General features: G+C 32.2%; 1 protein-coding gene across 6 annotated transcripts in view; it reads right to left on the bottom strand.

The window, feature by feature from the left end:
* The window catches only part of YME1L (ATP-dependent zinc metalloprotease YME1L), a 140,297-nt gene that overhangs the window by 64,100 nt on the left and 51,263 nt on the right, over window positions 1-24,934 (bottom strand). For all 6 annotated transcript variants that reach the window (XM_076481856.1, XM_076481825.1, XM_076481845.1 and 3 more), the window contains exons 9-10: window positions 17,572-17,657; window positions 10,843-10,933 (exon numbers count right to left, since the gene is read on the bottom strand). In XM_076481856.1, coding sequence (XP_076337971.1) covers window positions 10,843-10,933; window positions 17,572-17,657 — 177 coding nt within the window. The remainder of the gene's footprint in view (window positions 1-10,842; window positions 10,934-17,571; window positions 17,658-24,934) is intronic.

Below are 24,934 nucleotides of genomic sequence, written 5' to 3' on the forward strand. Positions count from 1 at the left end.
AAGCTTGATAACAAAAATTAGGAAAATATGTACTTTTATATGTCAAACTCTTTACTCAAAATAAATGAAAGAATAATTTTGATGATCCATGAGTATATCACTGCACTCATATATCAGCCACAATCCATGACAACAAAACAAAAAAGAGGGTCTGTCACTGCATAGGTTTTGCTTTGTACTATCATTTATTCATGATCAATTTCTCCAAGACTGCTTTGCCACTGTGTATTAACTAATGCTAAAATGCATTTTAATAGAATAGAGCAAAAATACATTTTTGTTACTTATTGTTATCAATATTATTATTGATCCTCTTGATGATGAACTTACACACTCCAACATTGCAGAGAGGCATATGTGATTTGATGTAATTTTAGATGAAATGGTGGAAGTAGTGCTCCCTTCATTGTGCTATTCCTACTGACCCACCAAAACAGATGGTCTGCAAGAGAAAGAGGAATGGTAATCAGGGCAAACAAATGATTCCAAGCAAGATTCCATTAAGTTGTGCAAAGATCTTAAGAAAACAGGTATGTATCAGACCCAAAGTCCACAAAAGCAACAGAACCACTTTTGCACAAAGCAAGGAAGTAGTAAATGCACAGAGAACTGAAAGCAATAAAAAGTGGAGAAATGGAAAAGGTGAGTCCAAATAATGTGGAATTGGGAAATACAATGGATAACATAGTGGGTAGGCACAATAAAACCTTTCCACAAGTAGACAGAATCCAGCCAACACTAGCTGCTATTGACAGCAGTAAATGTGTGCAATGAGAAGATTCCAATTTGGAATAAGCAAACAGGAGCCAGCAATCCATGCAGTGATATAAACTCAACCCTAGAGCATGTATATGTCAGGCAAAAGCTGTGACTACCAAATAAAATACACACAATACTGAAATAAGTGCAATAGACCAGGCATGAAACCCTACAGTGAAGAAATCAAAGACATCATCTGAACTGAAGAGAAATATAAACATGGATATAGTGATTTGAGACAAAAACCTTTGTTATTGACAGTCCTGGAGCATAAAACACTCGAGTGTGATAAAGGAATCCATAAAAAATTGAAAAAGAAACAAAAATTTGTAGAGTCACGAAAGATGTATCACAGGACAAAATTCTGGAGTAAAATTCTAAAAAAGATTAGCTGATAGGCTTGATAGCTCTCTGTGATAAGTTGATCAATAAAACCTTAGATTCAGATGTGTAACTGGATCCTAAGCTAATGGAATGGAAATTAAAACAGGAAACAAATGTGGAGAAGAAGGGAAAAAACCTGGATCGCAAAACTATTGGTAGTGAATAACCACCATTGGGGAACAAGCTCAAACAAATGTGCCCCCCACTGAACCGAAAAACACTTGAAAGCCACTCAAACTACTGGCAACAATAAACCCAAAATAGAGATGTTGGGCAAAATTTTGAACCTCTAATAATACAAAATGGTAAAGAATTGGAGGATGCAGAAAAAAGAAACACTTACTGGAGAGGTAATAGTTTCAGGATCACAAACACAAGTAACCAAAAACTAAAGTGTTGAGTGTCGACCCACAAATTCCACGTGATTCCAAAAACTCTGTCAAATTTCCAGAAACAAATCAATGGAAAAAAAGTGGAAAGAATATGACCCTGTGAAAAGATAACATCCTTCTAAATATAATCCCAACAGCAACAAAAACTACATGTGAGGAAACAGATCCAAAGAGGGCAATAGCATCAAGGAGGAGGAAGAAAGAAAAATGCATCCCCCAAAAAAAACCTCAGGTTATCATTGAAATGTTTCAAAAAGTGATGCATGTTGGACAATTATTGCAGGAAAACTGTAAGGTAAGATAAAGTTGGGAAAAATGAACAAGATTACAAGAAAAATTACTCTGCTTACTGTCAATACTAACACACTATATGAATTCAATTCATTTCAGGTGCCAAAAAGCACCTGCCGTTTAAACGTTTGTTGTCTGCGAGTGTTTAATATAAAGACTGTTTTACTATGTGATACACTGTATCCTATCATTTTCTTTGCTTCAAACATAGGAAAAGCTACTGTAATTCAGATTTTGTTTCCTTATACATTTTCTGGCATAACTCCAATAATTATGTGCTCTACTCAAATACAGTGAAATCAAATATTTTGAAAATACTACAAGTATTTCTTGATGACATTGTTCTTTCTTTATCAATAAGTGTTAACACCCACACCAGTCATCCTGAGATACTACAGGTATTTGTTGACTATCACAAATTACTTTGATAAGTGGTCCTTAGCCTTTTTACTGACTGATACTTTAACATGGTCTGTCACTAAGGCTATCTGCTACTATCTATAATTTTCAATTCCTAACCAGAATGAAGGCAACTAGTTGACAGCACACACTATGGACTACTCTTTAGAAATAATAGTGGGATTGTCTGCTACATTATTAATGCCCATATAGTTGATAGGGAGAGAAACTGACAGAGTTTTGATGATGTAAACAGAAAATTCTAAGTTCAGCACCTAAACTACCAGACTGTATCAGGCCTGCATTCCATTTTATTGATTTTATTATTGCAAACGTTATTATATATGTGTAACATTATTCATCATCAGTTATTATATATGTGTAACATTATTCATCATCACAAGTTTTGCTTCCCATGTTGTATTAAATATTTTTTCAGGTGCACAAAATAATGTATTACTGGAATATGTCTGACTTAGTTTTTAATTTTAATATTGCAAATATATTTTACTGAATTTAAAATTTCAGGTTAGGGGCCAACAGAGGACAGCTTGAAAACAAGGAAAGATGAAACACATGGATGTACAGTGTTTCCCTTTTTCTTTCTTAGTTTAAAAACAAAGACTGATTAGTTATTATATTAAGAAATTTTGAATGTTTTAGAACAAGTTTTACAGCACTTATAAGGTTTTAAATGCAAGAAATATGCTTTGTGCAACTGTGACCTTATTTCATGTGCCAGTCACACACAGACAAGACAAGTATCCATTAATGTGTTTTTAGATATTTCCAAGCAGATGATGTTGATAGAGATCCATTTTCAAAACTTGCATCTACTTCCTCTAATAGCTGGTTTGGTTTATTTTTGAAATTTGCACAAAGCTACATAAGGGCTATCTGCACTAGCCTTCCCTAATTTAGCAGTGTAAGACTGGTAGGAAGGCAGCTAGTCATCACCACTCACTGCCAACTCTTGGAGCACTCTTTTACCAACAAATAGTGGGACAAACAATCACATAATAATGCCCCTATAGCTGAAAGGGCAAGCATGTTTGGTGTGACACGGATTTGAACCCGAGTACTTCATATTACCCTCTAATAGCATCATCATGTTTATGTTTGGAAAAGTCTGGAGGTTAAACTCTCCTTACTTTTTTTCGTGCAACCAATGACATGAAGTCATGTCTGCACAACTATAAAAGCTGTGTAACCCAAAGTTGCTCAATTTTTTTCTTTTAACTTGTCTAGTGTATATAATTCTTGCACATGAAAATGAGTCACAGTTAAGAGACAATTGTACATCTTATAATAATAAATGTAATAGTGTATTACAAAGTTGTCTAAAATTATTTCTTTTAACTTTGTGTGTTTGTAATCTGCACTTTATATTTAGCGTTTTGTGTTTTCCACATGACAGTACTTTTTTTGTTAGAGATATTACTTCCTTTTTCAAATACACAATACATACAGTGTTATATGAACTATGCATTCAGTGTCATTGGTTTTGGCTGTTGTCTGTCAGACCTTTAGTGTCAAAGCTACTACCAACGTTTTCATCTGATTTTCAGTTTTTCTCTCCAAACTACATCAAGCCATACAACTGGTAAGATTTATTTTTATAAATATACATTAATATGCAATGTAGTTTGGTAATTGAAATTCAACCCTATATTTGGAAATTCTTCACGTTTTCACTTCTTAAAAAATTAATGATTAAAACATAAACAAATGAATTCACAAATTTATTTTTTTTATGACAAACATGAAATATTCTGGAAATTCTGATGTTGAGTAATACAGGTATAATTTTGAAAGTCCCTGGATTTGTTGGAAAATAGCAAAATAAAGGAGTAAAGAGTATTTTTTCCTTATATTGACAATTTATTTCTTTTACTGTAACACAGTTATTGCTTTTCTTTTCATACTTAACCTAAGATTTTTTCAAACTACATATTAATAGAAGAAAGGTACTTCTGACTGATATAACACAGGTGTGTTATTACCCCCACAACAGTAAAACTGTCAGTGTTTTGTAGAGGCACTTATTTCCTTCAAACATTTTATATAATGTGGTTGCTGGAACTACCATTCCTGATGATGTCATACTCTCTTATTTTAAATGATATCTTCTTCAGTATTTCTTTAGACTAAAATTATTTGTTTTTTTTAATTTTGGACAAAACTATCTGAGGGCTATCTGCACCAGCTATCACTACTTTTGAAGTGGAGGTCAACAATACCCACCATTCATTTTTGAGATATTCTTTACCAACAAATAATGAGATTCAACATCATTTTACATTTCCCCCAGAGCTGAAAAGGTGAAGATGTTCAGGGACATGATTTGAATCTGTAACCCTCACCTTTCAAATTCCCTAACCACACCATACCAAGCCAAACTAAAATAGAATAATCAGTTTCTAGAGATGCTGTCCAAAATACTGTACATTAATCAACTTATTTTTGTTTTACTAAATACTGATTTTACTTTATTCAACATTATATTGTTTATTCTTCAACTTAGTTATTTTAACACCATAATACATCTGCTGTTTGATCCTCAATCAATTTCTAGTGCTACTGTTAAGTCTAAGCTACAAAATGAACATAAAAACACCACAAAAGTAAACTACAATTTTTATTACAGCTGTTAGATCAATATTACATATCCCATTGTAGTTTTTGTTAGTAAGAAAATACAACAAATGCTGACCAAAAATGCTTCTTTACTGTTTTATCCTATGAAAATGCAATGTCACTCTCCAGGTCCCACCATACAAAAATGCACAAAACATTTTGTCTAAATAGGTTAAATGTCAAACGTAATACATTTTGGAATATTATTTGTGTTGTTTCTACCTTTCAGCCATTGCTGGCTAACATCACAAAAGTTAAGATAATGATGCACATGTGAACTCATGTTACTGTATTCAACAGTATAAAACTGACCTTTAGTCTCTACCAAATAACCTGTCTTGGTTATGCTATAGCAGACTAGTATTTGGCAAAACACAGTTACACTTTATATGTATACAGATTATTACTATTTACAAACAAGTTCTGAAACTTGCTTCTTCTTTTTTTTTAAAACATAGAACAGTAAATGAATAAGTATAGCAAGCAATTGTATATTCTAGTTACGATTTTTGTATTTGTTTGCTGTAGGTTGCTAAGTCTTTCCAAATTTCACATGTGAAATAACAAAAAAATAATTATTATTTTGATACCATAACATTCTGTTATAATTTATCAAATTTAGTAAATAAGCTGTGTTTTGTCTAAAAAAATATATAATTTTGAGTAGACTAAAGACAACCTACCTGTTTGAATCTTTGGTTCAAAAGAATGAGATAGTTTTCAAGCTATTCAAAATGGATAAGAAAGTTACTGTTGAGACATTCTGAATTTTTGATTGGTTACATTCTTCTGATGAAGCATTAACGTTTTTAGCTTAAACAGTCACTAGTCCTCAGACTCCCATATCATTAGCATGCTTTTCATGATGATTGTGTTTCACACAATAATTATTTAGTTTTTGGTCCCCCCACTAGTACAGTGGTAAGACCATGGACTTACAATGCTAAAATCAGGGGTTTGTTTCCCCTTAGTGTACTCAGCAGATAGCCCAATGTGACTTTATTATTAAAAAAACAACCATACACATTTAGTTTTTGATCTCACAAATTACAGTCCTCCTTTCAAACATTCTGCATATCAGCCTGCAAGATCCAAAAATCAACATATAAAGAAACTTAAAGCCTCATGAAAATGTCATAACCAAGTTTAAAGATAGCAGCAGTATCCCAGTCCTAAAAATAACAAAGATGAACAAGACTCACCAGAAGAAGGTGATTAAAAGAATGAGGTGCTTAAGGATCTGTTCATATGTGTCATGACAAATACCATTCAATATTTAGTTTTCTACATTGGCCAGGTACCACCTTTATAGTATTGAATTTATGTTTACATATTTTATTTATTGAATATAATGAATGTGATAAGTATGACTGTTGCAAGTCCAATTTAGTTCATCAAGTAGAAAGCAAATTATGTTCTAATCCTTTCTATAAGGGCTAGGTACATTTTGATCAACCTTACAACAACCTTGTTACCAAGAAACTATATATTTACCATAAATTTTAAATAATAAATCTCAAACTTAAACTTTTGATAAAAATTACAAGTCTTCTGTCCACAGAAAATCAGATGTATCATTTTTTACAAGTTTTGTGAATTATGAAATCAAAAGGCAACAGACTGACTAGTTTGACTGCAGGGTGACTTTCATGTAATTATTAAAAATATTTTATCTTACAGTTTTCAATTTTCATTAACATAACTTCTAAAACTGTATAAATTAGTATCAAGTTCTTTTAGTGAAACTTTGTATTTTCTTTACACTAACACTATATTGTCTCAATTCAATTGAATGACCTTATAATCACTACAAAAAATATGAAATAAATCTAAATTACACTTTTTCCTTTCTGGAATGACTGCAAATTACAGCAGAACATTAAATTTACTTATCACACATAATCTTATCTCACAATAGTTTGCATCTGTTTTACTTTTATTTTATTGCTGTTTCAACCATATCTAAGTATTTGACCATATAAAGAGTTAAAAAATCATTACGTGACTACATAGCTCGGACAGCTTTACTGCATACCTTGCTGAAAATCTTGTTTGTTTTTCATTTATATTTTTTTATCTAACATGGTAAGTTTCTAATGCTTACAACTTCATTTTATGACAATAAATATATATAAAAGACAAGAAGTTTAGTACTTTCTATCATTTTTTTCTCTCAGCCCATCAATGAAACTTAACCTTAACGTTTAGTTATGTAACAACAGCAGCAGTACATAAAATAACCTTTATTTGTTTCAAATGGGTAATTAAGAAAATAGAATATTAACACAAATTAAAAAAATTAACCATAAAATTATTATAACTTAACCCTCTCACAAAGGGTTATTTTCAAAATTTAAACTTTATTATCAAGTCAATAAAATTGGCCATCACAACATAATTTATTATTTTAATATTATATCGGTTTGATTTCAAAATTCAATAGAAAATATTAAATAAGAATAATAAATACTGATATATCGTGGGTACATTAGTCTAATAACGAAGACAGATCATCTTTGTAACACAATTTTCACATTCCAAATACAAAATAAAAGTATTCTAAAATGTTCAAACCTAGAAAATAAAATGTTTTGTGTTTTATCAATTGTCTTCACCTTCACCGTTAGAACACTAAATATACTTTTGTGTGTGTTCTATGACATGTCTTCTTGCTCAGTTTATATTTTATTACAGATACCACACAATGTCTATAGTAGTTAATGAATCAGAAGCTAAACTTTCAGACATTTAAAATCCAGAATACAAAATACGAACCTCCCATCTTTTTTATTTGCTGAAATATCACTATACTTTGCATTCTTTTTCAAACCTCTTGTCTACTCACACCTACTTCTCTTCAATATGTTTATAACGAAGAAAAGAGCACATTTCAAATTAAGTACATCTGATGGTAATTGGCTTGAATGGGAAATGTCTAATTTTACTGACTGTATTAAAGTCTGCTGATCAAGTCATTGCTTTGAAAAGAATAAATTTTTCTTCACCCACGAATAGCTTAGTTAGAAAGCCAAATAAATTACAGCAATTTTATGTGTAGCAATATAGTAATTCTATAATTTTTTTGTTTTTCTAAAATACATCTTTGAAATGTATAAAATTAATTTGTTTTCTTTCTCCACTTGAGAAAGAGCAGAGTGAGGATTGAAAATTCATTTAAATATTTCCATTTGAATTAATAAATTAAAATGTGATTTATTAACTACATTTTGAAGTCCAGTTTGCTGAAATAAATCGATAACAAAACAGTAAGTTTTGAATGCAACTCTATAAAAAGGTCGTGACATGCAAACTTTGATATACCTGTAGCCAGAGGGTTAACTGTATATAAATGCTTAGCTTCTCTATCATTCTGTTCATGGAACATCTGTATTCTTGCCTAGATTTTATTTTAGTTTGAATTAGAGTTTTTTGTTTGTTTACAGTTACGCACAAAGCTACACAATGAGCTAACTATTGGTGCTCTGCCCACCACGTGCACCGAAACCCAGTTTCTAGTGTTATAAATCTGCAGACCACTGATGGGCAAATTAAAAGCACTCACTTGTATGGAAATAAAGGTTCATATTAAGGGTGAGATCACAATGATTCCTTGGATCATAGATTCTTAAGATAGTTTTAAACTGATCATTTTCATTCAAAAGTAATATAAATATTATGTTCAAAAAATAATAACTGTAATTAGTTGTTAAAAGGTGCTTCATTTATCATGTTTACCCTATTACTATGTTTATACTGTAACTCAACTCTTATGTAAGAACCCCCAAAAAACAATAAAATAATAGAAATTTATTGCTTAATACTGATAAACACTCAAAACACATGTAGAAGCAACTCTCTGATGATTCCTGTACCATTACATTACTTTCATCTTACAGTTTTTGAACAAACTCATTTCAAGAGTACTTAAAACTTTCAGTATCATATCATTTTACAAATTAATAATTCCTATAAAACAGCAATCTTCACTGGAACTGGAATTGAGGTAAAATATTTTTGGAATCAACTTACTGATAAGTTTATGAGCACATTTACATCATTGACATTAATTAAATTTCCAAACTTCCTACAGATGCTCTTGAAATAATTCACTGCTGATTATTCCTTCTGTCATATTAGGTTTTTAGTTCTTGGTGTACTAAAGACAATTTTATCATTGACATCAACAACTTCCATAAATCACCACAAAGGACTTACTAGTAGCATATGCAGTGCAGAAAGTTAATTTAATTTTAGGTCTATTTAATGGAAAAATTAATTGTGTTGTACGTCAGTGACTATCCATAGGTTGTGTAAATATGTCAATAATCTCTGAATAGCCATGTTGTTAGATGTATAAGTAACACAAGTTTTCTTCTGCAATTGTAATGTTATGATGTGACTTACTTCTAAAACTACTGTTACACAAATTCGAGTTGATAACATACATCTGTCAAATTTTTAAGTAAATTAAGATTTTCATTTATCCAAATTTTTTCCCATAGATTTTTGATATGCACAAGTTGACTTGAACTGTGCAGTTTACAGTCACCTTGACACAGTTTGCTGATGTTTTATATGCTATCTCATTGACTTTATAGTATTTTTTTTATATCTGTTATGTCATTCTTCACCAAACAGTATTTTTAAATTAAAGGGTTGTTTGATTTGTGTTGCCATTTCATTTAAATTACTGCTCTAATGTGTTTGCTAGGTCATAAAACTGAGAATGTTTTTTTTTTGTTAACAGGGCTTTTCTACTATGATAGATAATTCATTTATGTTGTTTTATGTATTTGCAAGTTTTTTTATTGATGTTGGTTTATCTAGCTTCCAATCTGTGAAACAAAATACAACAGGAAATTGAGCAATGTTTCTTTTTTTACATGCAGCATGTTATATACATACTCTCTTCTGTTTATTTCCGTATGTACATAGTGTGGACGACCTATGTGTAAGAAAATTTATTAACTGCACTTATTTATAAACTCAAATACGTTTATGACATTTGTTTTCAAAACATATTGTGGGGTTTTGACACAAAATATTTCACTTCCTGAATTTATTTGGTGTTAAAGTATAACTTTGAAACTGTTGTAAGTAAAGGACTGACTTTTAAAGAGTAGTGATGAGTGGTTTCTTTTTCATAATTTATTTTGGTTGAAGAATTTATAATGATGCTGTAAGTATCTTACGAACACTTTGATGACAGAATTCCCAGAAAATTGGATTTGTGCTTTTTCCCTGTTTAAAAATTTTATTCTTGAAACAAAATGTTCACCAATGTTTGCTCAGACACCGAAAATCATGTGACAATTTATTAGACAACAGGCTGTGTGGAGCTGCAATATGAATTTGGAAAAACAAGTGTGTTTGGTAAACACATTCCTTGAAAAATATTTAGCTGGTGGTCATTATTATATCATGTTAATTGTTAATCACTGAATATTTAACAAGCTTATATTTTGACAGGAACAAATATGTTAAAACTATAAGAAGATATGATAATAATATGACATTGTTTTTCCTTTACACTGTAAACTCTTTCATTTTTGTGTGTGCAAGCCTGAGTAACAACAGTTTTTAAATCTGTTATAAGGATAGTAAGTATGCACCCACGCATGTAAACACCTAAATTAATAATAAAACCTTAACTGCTAAAAAAAAAACACAGTATACCAATGTAATTTATAAAACATGCCACTAAAAAAAATGATAGTAGTAACAAAAACCTTGCAAGATGCACCTTATTAATATCATAAATAAAACACAAATCTGTCAGTTTCTACATATCACAAAAAAATGAGTAGATACAGCTTAGATAATATTTTGGTATATCATTCAGTTCAAATAAAGTTCAAAAATATTCTCAAAACAACCTTAGTAAGGTCAACTTAATGTTATCACATCAACAGTTTGCGAATAATACACAATACTAGAACACACAAAAATAGAATAATTTTACTATTCAAATAAATCTAACCTTTTGGAAGTTTTCCTCCAAGAACAGAAAACTTTTCAGGGTTTTTCAGAAACTCTACTATTTCTTGGAGTTCTTGTTTAGCCTCATCAACCTGAAATATTTATTATCAGTTCATCAATCTACAGTAATTGTTCTCATGCCATTTGTCAACCAAAATTATTATCACTAATTAAATGAAGAATTTGCAATCAAAGTTAATCAGTAAAATCTATTTAAAAACAACAAAACTTAAAACCAACCTGATATTCCTATAAAAGCATAGATTGAAAGAGAAACCACTTTAACCATAAGTGTAAGGACAGGTGGTCAAAGTAAACATGCCAGTCTTTTATGTAGTGCCATTCCTCACTACTGATGTAGTATTTTTTGTGGTAGAAGAGGATAAATAGCAAATATACATGAATACCTAAAATAAAAATTGTATGCATGTGTTTCAGCATTTTTGGAGGTTTTGCAAATTGTACAATGTACAAAAAGTATTTTAATTCTTCATATGAATATCACCTCACACCCAAGTCAAAATCAGAGATGTTGTAAATTCATAAATTGAGTACAAATATTTGTAATACATCTGATTTTTTTATGTACAGCATACTTTTACATTTCACTAAAAGCTTAATGTATTTTGTGTGAATAAATGCAGTAAATTTAGAATTATAATCAAAACTGCTTGTGCACATTCCTAAGTTCATAAACTCAACTTTTTGGGTTACTACTTATCCAGAAGGGTACTTTAATATAAAAAGAATGATTTGTTTTATGTAGCAGAAATTATTAGCTAAAAACATTACATGTTTATGTAATTTTCAAACACTAGCAAAAGAAAATAATTTTAAAACAAACTTGCTGAGCTGTCCTACAAGTTCTACAGAATTATAGTTCCTTGCCACAAAAATGTGTGAATGCAAAATCACAGCTGTAAATATATAAATCTCCCCCACACAAAATACTAAATTACTGTGTACCAAACAACAAATGAAAAACATCTACAGTATTGTTATATGCTGATTTTTCACTATTTAATTCAAGGCAACTGTACTTCCACTAGTTTTAAATAAGCTATAATAAAATTGGAATTATTATTAAACTTTTACACTGCAGTGCAGCAACTATCAGTGAAGAAAGGATAGAACCAAAAACAGGGTATTGGCAATTGATGCTGGACCAATAACCTTAGTCCAATGATATATATATTTATTTTAATGTCCTCTATTGGTCTGGGTGGTTTGATTTGGTCCAGGAACATTTTCTGTTTGAAAACACGTTAACAAAACTTTAAAAACATTAAGAAATACTTTTTTAGCCATTGAATTTGTATAAACAAAGTAAACATACACATTTACATACACACACACATCAGCACAACTGACAGCATGTTAAAAAATGATGAATTGGTTGTTAACAGTTTGCATTTTATTTATCAATACAATATAAATTCATGCAGAGCATATGGGTTTTCAACTGAAATACTGCATGAGAATTACGTCTCACCTTGTCACAGGTTTCATGCAATCCTTCAGGTTACCAGGTAAAGTAATAATTTTATATCAATAACAAATGTTTTGTTAGCATTATTATAGTGAAATGGTTATTACATTATGCAAAAGGTCAATTTACAGGTATGATTATTAATTGTTTTACATTAATTTTTAACTACATAATTGAAATAGCAGGCAGTAAAGAGTGATGTAGATGTGGGACGTTGTAGGCTTTAGCACCAACATCTCACTCTCCTAATTTCTATTTCTATATCTACTACTACTCTTTCATTTCTTATGCGAGACTGGCAAGTGGAGGTTAAGATTGATAGACAGTGTATCCCCAACACAATGTGGGTCCTACTTCAGCAGTCCCCTCTTAAACTGAGAGTACATTTTATAATCTCACATTATAGTTAGTACCCCAAGATATTTTCAATTAGTGCAGCAATTTTTGTATAATTTATTTTTATTTTGGCTTGTTTTTTAAGTTACAACAAACTAATATATATATTTTATTTATTATTTATTTTTTTACAGAATTGGCTTCATTAACTTGTAGGTGATGTTTATTATCCTTACATAAAGAACTTGCTTATTCTAGGTAACAACTTGTTAAAAACAGTATGATTTAAATTGAAACCATCATTTCTGGTAGATTATGCTGCTTGTTTGTTTTAAAGTTTGTGCAAAGTTACATGAATGGTATCTGCACTAGTCATTCCAAATTACACGTTGATAAACTGGAGAAAAGGCAACTAGTCAACACCACCCACTGCCAACTCTTAGGCTACTTTTTACCAACAAATAAGAGGACTGACCATAACATTATAACATCCCAATGGCTGACAAGGCAAGAATGTCTGGTGATGAGGATTCGAATCTGTAATCTTCATATTGCAAGCTGAGCTACCTGACCAGCATGCCACGCCAGGAGACTATGCAATTAGAGGAATATTCTAAACATTCGTTTACTGTAATATGAAAAACTTAAAACTAACTAACACACTGGTGAAAATTATTGAGCTATACCATACCACAGGTTCTTAGGTAGCAAGCAATTCAAATTGGAACTCAAACAAAAAACTCTCAGAGCTTACACAAATACCCATAGCAACGACAGTACAAGATGATCAAAGTGAGCACGTATATATGCTAGTCAGACTGAAGTGTGCAACTGTAAATATTCATTACATGAAAAATGCTGAAAAAGAATCTAGTTAAAATGACTGAGTATTTTCTCTAGCAGACAAGAACCAGAAATTGAAACTCCCTCTTCATCAGTAAATATTTAAATTACATCATGACTTTTTTAGCTGTAGTGTAGCATCTCATAGCTTGTACCTTCATTCTCTCTTGACCAATTTGAGATCTAATTACAGTTTAGACTGATGTACTTTACCAAAGATTAATTTATTCTAATCCTGCCAAAGAGAATTTCAATTTGAGGGTAGGTTGGTACAGAAACTTATAAGTACTGTTTGTTTGTTTTTAAATTTCAAGCAAAGCTACATGAGGGCTATCTGCGCTAGCCCTACCTAATTTAGTATTGTAAGACTAGAGGGAAGGCAGCTGGTCATCACCACTCATCACCAACTCTTGGACTACTCTTTTACCAAAGAATAGTGGGATTGACCATGACATTGTAATGCTCACCCAGTTGAAAAGATGCCCACGTTTGGCATGACGATGATTCGAACCCGTGACCCTCGGATTGCAAGTCGAGCACCTTGACCACCTGGCCACATCAGGCCACTGATGAGTAATAAAATCGAACTGGATGTACACATGCCCCATGCTTGGTATTGCTAGCACAGAAAAATAAAAATAGGCCAGGAGTATTTTGTTTGTCATTTTACAATTCCATTGATTTCAAAGTTTTGATTTCTAAAAGGGAAAATATATATATTATATATAATTTGCATTCCAATCTTTCTCTCTTTTTTTTCTCTTTTTCAATAATGGCTTTTGTCTTTCTGGTAACACATCATGATACTTTGAATAAAATAGTTGCTATTTTTGCATACAAACATGCACTACAATCTTGGGTAGATATTTTCACAATGTTAATTCACAAATTTAAAAAAAAAAATCAAGTGCAGTATTTTCCACTGTACAGAGCAAATGAAACAGTATGGCAAAATGACTGTATAGATCTTGGTAATTATAAGAAAATACTCAAGATATTGTGAGATATTCAATACAGAAATTTGATTTAGGTGAAATCATTGGTGACTTGATAAGTTGAGCACTGAATTAAGATGAAAATGAAGTGGCTAGATGTTGTAAGACACCCCAATTACATGCACACTAGTCACTGATGGTGCAATTTTATTTTTGTCTTCCATCCTCCAACTCCTAGCTTCATTACAAATTTTTCTGTAAAATTAAAAAACCCTGGCCCAATAAAAAAGAAAACAAGGTCCCATAGATTAATTTCCTCTAGTCTTGCCTAAAAAATTGCATGTGCTACAGCTATTGAGAATTTCTTCTTGTTTACAAAATGAAAGTGAATGGAATATTTCAATAATACATATTCACAAATTGTGTACAAACCACCAAATATTTAGGCCAATTGCATTAGTCAGCTAGGGTTAACACTGCTGAATTAAGAGTCAAGTTGTTGAATGCTGAGTGCAACAATGCATCATTCATAAAATATAATCATCTGCTATAGTGTAATGTAGGCCTAAAATTACTGTTTATCAACACGAAAATTGATTAGAAATTATGCAAAAACATACTAGTAGTAGTATGGCATAAAAACAGAATGCTGGCCTTATGTCTTCACAATGTATCTTTCTATTTGATTGTCTATTCATCAAGATTTTCAAAAGGCTGCTGTTTGGAGACTGTGTAACTGATTTTTGTCAATCTTGGTCAAATAACTATATGCTGAGATGCAATTATGTTAGTAGAAATTAGGCTGTTAAACTTTTCCTTGCAGGAATTTTGTCTAATCATTCTCAAAATTAGACAAAGTAATAAATGTTTTGAGGTGCATGACAACTGTATACAATGTTCAGGTAAACAATCATTTGGGGTCAGGAGCTAGAAACCTTATAAAGTACTTGTTCTCTTTATATCCAAGTCTGTTCTTAAACAAAGTTGGATAAATTAGTAAGTTGATAGAAATGCCTGAAATCTATTCATGATTTAGAATGTCATGAGATGTCAAACCCTGAAAACAATTAAAATGTTTCTTCTCCCAGGAATTTAATTTGATCCTTCTAAAACTTAAACAAAATTAATACGTGGAGAGAGATGCTTAAAAGTTATATAGATTTTAAGGTCAAATGTCATTCATTGTCAAGAAGGTATTAAAAACTAGGGTTCTTGTTAAAGTACCAGGATATTTGTAATCAGCATGATATCTGTTTTTTTAATCTTAAAGCTGATGTACTGTTATTTCATAAGTCTCATTGGTTAAAGTAAATACTTACCTACCAAGAAAATATAACCTACAATGAAAGGCTAGCTTCCCACACCCACAGTAAAAAAAAATTAATGCCAAATTTACTAAACTAATTGATAAACTTGTTTTTATTCCATTAACATGGCCTTGGTGCTCTAGAAAATGAGGAAATCTAAGGGTAAACAGGTTTTCCATGAAAAATTATGAATATCTTCACCTGAAATAAGATGTGTCATCTGATAGATTAAGACTTTGTTTTTTACTGGTTATAAATAAAACAGTATTGAAATCAAAGATAACTACTGGCAATTTGAAAAAGAGATGATGTGTGATTTTATAGTTTATGGTTCTGTACACAACATATAAGATGCACGACTATAACAATTATGCCTTGCATGAATGACATATTATTGTAAGTAACTTAAATTCTTTACTTTCCAGAGAGGTGGTAAACAAATCAGAGAACAAAGACGTGTAAAGCAGATATTACAATTCTCATACTAGAGGAAAAATGAGAATGTTTTAAAATGTTTCCTCATAAAATTAAAAACTTGAAACACATATCACATGAAAATTTGTTAGGTATATTTTGATGTACAGTTTGTTTGTATACCATGAAAACAAAGTAATTTAATTATATTTTGAAAGTAACTCTCTAAGGTGCCATGGCATGCTCACTTTGACTTGTCTGCAGCAAGAAGGTTAAACTGGTCAAAGAATTCAATTCACCATTACTATAAGTGTAGTCTTTAAGTTACTGATAATGGGTAGATTTACCTGAAACCAGTCTAATATAGATAGGGTTTCAGCTAGTAGGATTTGAGTGATGGGTGATAAAAAAAAACAGTTTAGTCCACAGAAGCACATGCCTACAGCTGCTGCCATTGTATCATCTCCTCCCCCTCAGCCAGACAAAACAAAATATGTAATGTTTATAATTTTAATGATTTTGAAAATTAGAAAATTCGTTTGGAGAAACTGATAAACACTCCACATGTTATAAGGCGAATGGCAAGTTTAAAATATAAAAGCAGACATAAATTTTACTTTAGGCTGAGTTTTATTTTTCTGATTAATCTATCTATAACAGCAGGTAATTGATACAATTTAGTGACAATGAGATTTTATAAAAACCGTTTATGTAAAAAACACACTGATGGAAATTTATATTTTAGAAATCCATAAAAGAAAAAAATATTTTTACACACCTCATAAACTTTTACTTAAAGAAAATAGACTTTGTATGGTATCCACTGTGGATGATAATGAATGATATGCCACTAAGTAAAAGTAAATTAATACAGTGTAGGTTGTTGGTTCAGTTTTGTAAGCAGGCTTTTCCAATAGATTTATCTTCAAATTTACTTTAGAGTGGATGTTATTTTCCTGAAAAGCTATGAAGCAAAGTGTTTGTTTCTAACACATTAATTGCAAAATAAACTGTACTGCAACATTGACAAAGGGAATTTTCATGTTTATGGTGAACTTTTCCTTACAGATATTTAGTCAGATTGCATTGAAGCCACTGGCAGACAGAATGAGTCACTGGCAGTGCCCCTTGCCACAGTCACAACCCTGAATACAAAATATGCTACAAATTTAAAAACAGACTGGATCTTTACTTTTTTTTTTCTTTACTAAATTTACAATAATAATTACAGATAACACATTATTTTAAACAGTTTATCTGTTGAATACTATGGAATAATAATGTGGTAGTATAAGGGCTACATCAATCCCTTACAGTCTGAAATGAACACAAGTTAGTTATAGTAAGTAATCAACAATACAAGTTACTTATTTTTGTTTAAGAAACAACTGAGTTTTAATACTTACCCCTTTTACATCATCAAAAGTTACATCAATCTCTTCAGGATGAACTTCATTTCCAGAACCAATCAGAACTCGTCTGAAGGGTCCCCCTGTGAAGGAATAAAAAAATGTGTACCTTATAAACATACACAAGTAGCAGAATACAGAATAACAGAAAGGCTAGAATTATATTGTATTCTTGTATTTGGGAGAAAATGTAAAAAAACAACAACAACAAATATAATGTATAATTTGAACTTTCCTGAAACTGTGGATATTGAGATACACATTTATAAATGTAATATTTCAATTATATGAAATGTATGGCTCAAAAATATGATCTGAGAAATGTTTTCGTTCTCTCTTTTTCTCAATAAATCACTTGCATTAAGACAATGATTCCTTGATACAGCATTTCTGAACTTACTGAAATTTCTTCAAAGTATATTTTTATACTTCAAAAACTACAAAAATCAAAGTACAGAAGTCAATTTAAAAAGAATTACTATTACAAAAGGAACAAAGACTATAATGTTCCTTTAAACAACAAGGATTATAGAGATATAAGTATTCAACTACATACAAAGTTAACACCATTAATTACTAACAATATAGTACTTTTTTAACTTCAAACATAAAATAGTTTTTGAAGATAATTTTATCATGTTTACTTGTTACAACAAATGCATAAGCATACACATACTTACCCCCACCTACACATACTAATACCCACCAGCCTCTGCAACCCTAACTGCATTATTTAAATAAATGATTTAACAAAATCAGCATGTTCTATGAAAATCTATTTCAAACCATCTAAGAATAGTGTGTGCATATGTCAACAGAAAGCTCACTCCATTTGATTAAAACTTCACTAGCTAACTAAATGCCAAACAACAGCAAATATCTACATCATTTATGGACATTACTAAAAAGTGCAGAAACTGATCTGGCAATATATCATACCAAAGCACTTAGGGAGAAAGTGATAAAAAATATGGTATATAGGAGTTTACCAAGTATATTTCAACACTCTAACCTTTCAAATGTTATTTTTATAGGCAAACAATAAAAACAATTAATGTTTCAAACCTTCTCATTAATAATGAAAGTGTTTCAGCACAGTTTAGTATTTTATCTTATGGCACTTTTGTATGAGACCAAATGACAATTCAGGTCAGAATTTCATGAGCTTACCCGAGATATTTGTAGATCAAACTTAGCAGTATAAACACATTTGCTTTTATTAATGTATCTGACAGACTTAAAAGAAAAGCAAACAATACATGAAGGGAATACCTAACTACTCTAAAGTGTCTTGACAAACAGAAATCAAAATGAAAGGGATAAACATATGCTTTAATTTTAGTCTACTTGGACACTTGTATTCTGTCATGGAGGAGATATGAAAGGAGGTTTATCTCTATCCAAGGCAATAGCAAGAGAATTGGAGAGGAGCAGTAGTTACTGGTATGTTGCCACTGCTGAGCTAGGGCAGAAGTTAAAAAATAGAATTAGTTTGTTAATGTTAAGACACAAAACAGCTAAGACTACTTACAAACAAAACAAACACAAGGGTACTTGAAATACCAGCAAAGGTTAACTGATGAAACAACAACAAAACAAGTGTTAATGGTATAAGGATGATAAAACCATACTATATTATAAAGGCCACTGACCTTAAATAATGTATGGAAAAGTAAAAACAGTATCAAGCTGGATAGCAACATCCTTTCAATGACCTTATCCAAAAGTACAAAAAGAATAAACAAAAAAAATGCTTAAAACACTACACAGTTTCCACACTTTCAGCAGAAAAAATTCAAGAATAAATCCAAACTTTTCTACAATAATTTTAAAACTGATCATGAGAATGAGCTAGCCACATGAAGAAAGTAGTAAATTAAAAAATATTCTCTCCCTGTTGGTTATAAATAATTAAATAGCAAATGTCAGAAAGAATTATTAATGTTTTTATAGGGAGCACATGCTAAGATGAGCACAACAACCAAGTTTTGTTTTATGGCATACGTCTAACTGAACTAAGACGACCAGAAACTATTAGTTACCCTCTTATCTTGAGAATGTTTAAATATACAAGTCTTCAGACACTCAGAAAGTAATACATGGATAGAAAAAAATCTAAACTGGCAAATGAGAGCAAAGGATTGTCATGTTATTTTAGCATGAATACTGAGAAATTTAAATGTTTCCCTTTGAAATTAAGAATAAATACTTGTATGATAAAATAATAAAATTTGAATTATAAACTATGTTTTGATGACAAGTTTATTGATATATAATGACAATAAAGTGCTATAATTAAATTCTGCAACAATGTTGTCACCTGAACCTTGATAATCTATATCTATATGGTTAAACAAAGAAGTATGAATAACACGCAATGCATACTTCTGACAGCTTTCTTATGGAATATATCTATGGCACTAATGTTTTAGATGATCCTTATACTAGGTTACAAGTTACCCACCCAATCTCCAGATACACTGACATGGAAGTGGTTCATCTGTATATCATAACATCAAGACCAAATCTTCAAAATATCATGGTAAATACACTCAACACTTCAACACTTGATCTTCTCACACCATAAGTATTATATAGTGTAAGAGTAACTATGAGATTAGCATCAGACATACATCATCAGTTTGGGTGGAGATCTACAAAAATATGTGCATAAATGTTGCAACATTTAACTAAGTTATAGTTCCCACTGTATAACTCTATCTAATTGAATCAATTCGTATACAACTTCATGGCAAAAACTTTCAATATGCATATGGTACAAACTGATATAAACAATAAAACAAAGCCTTTAAAGGTACACAATGCTGCAGATTGTTTGGTTCCTCAAAATTTTGTTTTCTAAAATTCTTTGTAGATCTCTACAATTTTCCCAAGGTAGTAAAAGGTTATACGAATTGACAAACATTTACCAATTTCAATAATACACTAAAACCCTGATTACAATCTTCTGTATCAAAGCAAAAGCACAAACACAAGAGATCAGTTGTTGTAAAAGAAACATCACAGCTCACTGATCACATCAAAAACCAACAGTCAATGTGAATCCATCCTAAACCACATTATTCATTATGTGTTTTGTGATAATTAAATACCCAATGTCCTGCAAAAGTTTTAAACTGGAAAAGCAAAAATCTTATCTTGTTTTTTTTTCCCCAAAACATTTCTTCAGTGAATAACAACACACGACCTGAAATACCATTTCAAACCCACAAATCAATTGCAGCATAAAAGAATGGTTTGATTACCTTTGTCAATCAAATTATTTCATATTATACCAATTTGTCCAGTTATCCAGCAACACTGGACTATCAAAGTTTGTGGAAATAAACAGACCACATTCATGCATACATTGAAAAATGGCAGGTTGTAAAAAATCAAGTGATTCCAAGGTCATAAAAGAACTAACCAACTTAGTGTAATTGATAGAGGCTTTTCAATCAGAAAATAAAACTTGCATATAAACTTAGAGCTATTAATTAATGTTTCCAGAAATATATTAGGAAAAATTATGCCAAATGTTTAGATCAACAAGGTGACTGACTCTCCTGTAATAGCACTTAAAATATTTTTAAATAAAGTGCTTGTAATAAAAAGAAAAAAAAAAGTTGTTAAAAAACTATACATACACATCAAAAGATCATAAACATTTATTGCTTAAAAAAGGCCAGATTATCCTTTATCTGAATATGCAAATATTAATAACTATGTCTTAAAATTAACAATCCTTTAAAATTTTAGAATGAAAAATGCCAGTTTTGCTCTAAGGAATTTCCAGTCCAATCCACTTTCACATTAGTATTTACATCAGATTAAAGTCATCATCATTCTTAGATAAGCACCTGAAAATGAGAGAAAGCAAAAGTGTTTTATTTAGAACTGTGTATGAAATTTTAGAAATGTTTAGGGATGTAAGAAATTAGAAAGTTTAGAACAGGAGGAGGAGTTTTTGAGGAGTTAAAGATCATAGAAGTAAGAAGACACACATCTTATAACTCAGTGTCCTTCAAACCCTGAATTAGCAAGAGTAGTGTAAGAGCACCAAATTGAAGGGGTGAACACCAATGAGACATCTCACCCTGTTCTACGTGTCATGAAATCAAGAGGAAAGGTCACCTTCTACATCAGCAGAACTCTGAACTAAATGGTAATAGCCATCTATGTGAAACCCATCTTGAAAAATGTATCTGTGATCAATCACCCCAGCTTATTGTAAATGGTAATGACTCCCATACTACATTAGAGATAGTGTAATAGGTTATCACAAAACCCTATTTTCAAAAAAAGACCACAGTCATTTATTCATCAAGGTATAACAGGGATAGGCAGCTATCCCTTTTGGCTTTACCCATGCTATTCATGGTTGGTATAGTCCAGGATGGGCCTATTTATGAAACATATATCACAAGGTTATTGAATCTCCAGTGGTCTTGGGAAACACCCCACCACAAAAGTGAGCATGCAGAGCCATGAACAGACCATGTGAATCAACAAAGCATAGAGTGCAAGTTTCTCAATATTAAAGAATGCCTAGTCAGACACCAGTTGCCACAGAGTGAGATGTAAGAGAAAAGTTGAAGCAAAGATCTCTGAAAGAAAACAAAGTATTAATAAAGAATTACCTCGTGTCATAGTCACACCAAACTCAGAAGTATAGCCACAGGTAGTAGGTGATAACATGAGGGTGCAGAAACCACAACTTGATGAAGGTAATGGGAGATGAATGTCTGAAGAGTGGTCCACACGCCTAGCTGCAGAATCTCCTCGAAAGATAAAAGGTGAAGTGGTGGATTTGATGGGAGGTAACACAAAATAACAAACAGTGGTAAGTGCCAAAGAGGAATAAACCAACTGGAAGAAACAACTTGAAGAAAGATTCTGTGATGAAGAGGGTTGCCAGAAGACAAATAGAAGAGAACAGGAACACCTGAAGGAAGTCATGTGGGTAATATAACAATGAAGTGCATGCACTGAGCATATATATTTATTTACATCCAGATGAGGTAGAAATTAGAAAGAAAAGGAAGAAAAATGGGAAAAAGGAGGAGATACCATCATGAACTGCCAAGATCTGGGAAGGAAAGAATAACTCAGATAAAGGAGAGGATACATTGAGTGATAGTGTAGAAGTTTGGTTTGGTTTAAATTTCGTGCAAAGCTACACGAGGGCTACCTGTGCTAACTTTCCCTAATTTAGCAGTGTAAGACTAGAAGGAAGGCAGCTAGTCATCACCAACCACTGCCATCTCTTGGGCTACTCTTTTACCAACAAATAGTGGGATTGACTGTCACATAATAATGCCCCCACAGCTGAAAGGATGAGCATGTTTGGCATGACGGGGATTTGAACCTGTAACCCTCGGATTACGAGTTGAGTGCCTTGACCACCTGGCCATGCTGGGCCACAGTGTGCAAGTGATGTCTTTAGCAAATATGTCCGACTTACAAGGCCAACAGCAGAAGGAAAAATACCTTAAGAGATAGGTGAAACAAAGAATTCAAGACAAGTAAGGGAATGTAGTACAACCTTAGTATCCCAAACCAGAAGTTCCAGACACCTAGAAAGATGGCAAATGTATCTGGAAATAATGGATCTAAAGTGTAAGGACAGTGTAAAGACCCCATGATAACAAGAAATATATAAAGTATGGGATAAGGCTGCATGATATCCAGATATCAAGGAGAGAGAAAACCCCCTTCTCAAAAACTATGAAACTCAGACACAATAGTAGCTGCCAGATGATATACAGGAATCATCAGAGTGAGGGCTCGATTATGTAAAACATTCCATATCTTCTGATACACAACCACAAATGAAGGTTAAATCAAAAGGGCCAAATAAAATGCAACCTAACATGAAGAACTGGATCTCCTCACCAAGGACTGGACAAAAGCCAAGTATGAAAATGGAGTATGCAAAGTGCTGGTTGCAAAACTGGCAACAGACTCTGCATGAAGTGGGATGGTTGAGGGAGACTACCCAGTGATGTAATCTGACTGGAGGATAAAAATAAAAAGACTTCTTTGAACAATACTGGCTGAACCCATCAACAGCTAAAGCTCAAGGATGGGGAACATGGAATGAAAACGAAGGGCACTGGTGAGTGAAGAAGGTGGCAAATGCATCATGATGTGGAGTGCTCCACTAATCACAAAACCATCACAAATAAGTGGATGAAGGAACCACTCTATTGGGTAAACCAAGTTTGATTGAGAAAGATGATCTACCACAAAGTTGAAGCATCCAGTATATGACATGCCATGAAATGAAAATAATGACTGTGGACCCAAAAGAGAAGGTCCAAAATGAGAAAACACTGGGATCGGGACTGGGTGTCCTTTAGTGATTGACATGAGCCACCACTGTTGAAATGTCAGAGTGGATCATGATCAACCAATCTCTGAAGTTGGGAAGAAAATGACTCAAAGCCCAAGAAACAATAAGGAGTTTGAGGACCCAAACACCCCAGCCATGAAGAGCTGCAAATCTGGCCACAGTGAATGAAGGAGAATGCTCACTGAGGTATGGTCCAACCACCTCTGGAAATCATCTGTAATGGAGGGAGGAAAGGGTGATGAGAGAATCAAAAGAATCCCAGGAAAGGTTCCATTGGTCAAGGAAGATACATGAAAGGAACAGCATATGAACCCAACCAAGAAGTATGACAGGAATCAAAACCACATCCCCAAGTGTGATAAAACTTGTGAGCAGAAAGTGAAGGAACAACACAAAGTATTCTGAACAGTCAGTTCCAAAGAACAAAGCTGGAGAGAAAAAGGTTGGGCCTGACTAAGATGAGTGTTGAAGAAAACACCCAAATGAACAAGTGAATGGGTAGGATGAAGGAAAGACTTCTCCAACTTGATCAACCAACCCACCTGTGCCACTTCAAGAAGGAGCTGACAAGTATAACAGACCAACTCTTGTTCATAATGAGTGCAAAGAAGAGAGATGGACATGTAGAAGCAAAAGAATGAAATGGGAACATGCATATAAGCATTGCAGACATCTTGGTCATCCAAAGACCTGGAGAAAATGTTCACAGAAAAGTAAGGAAGAATTCCATGGTGAAGAGTAGGATGTCAACATACTGATTACAACAGGACAGAGTGATAACTTGCCTTCAGTCCCAGCTCTTTTTGAGAACCACAAACAGGCAATAGAAGAAATAAAACCAAACTGTGTGGGGCAGGTTTCATAACCCATTGTACAAGATCTTATACCACCTTGGAAATATGATAGCATGACAAGGGACCCTGAAAAGGAAATGAAACAGGCACACTGGACAAGGGAGAAATAGAAAGAAATGGAATGACAAAACCTTCTAAAAATACTCTTTGA

The sequence above is a fragment of the Tachypleus tridentatus genome, chromosome 2 (assembly GCF_004210375.1).
Source record: "Tachypleus tridentatus isolate NWPU-2018 chromosome 2, ASM421037v1, whole genome shotgun sequence".
NCBI classification, from domain to species: domain Eukaryota; kingdom Metazoa; phylum Arthropoda; class Merostomata; order Xiphosura; family Limulidae; genus Tachypleus; species Tachypleus tridentatus.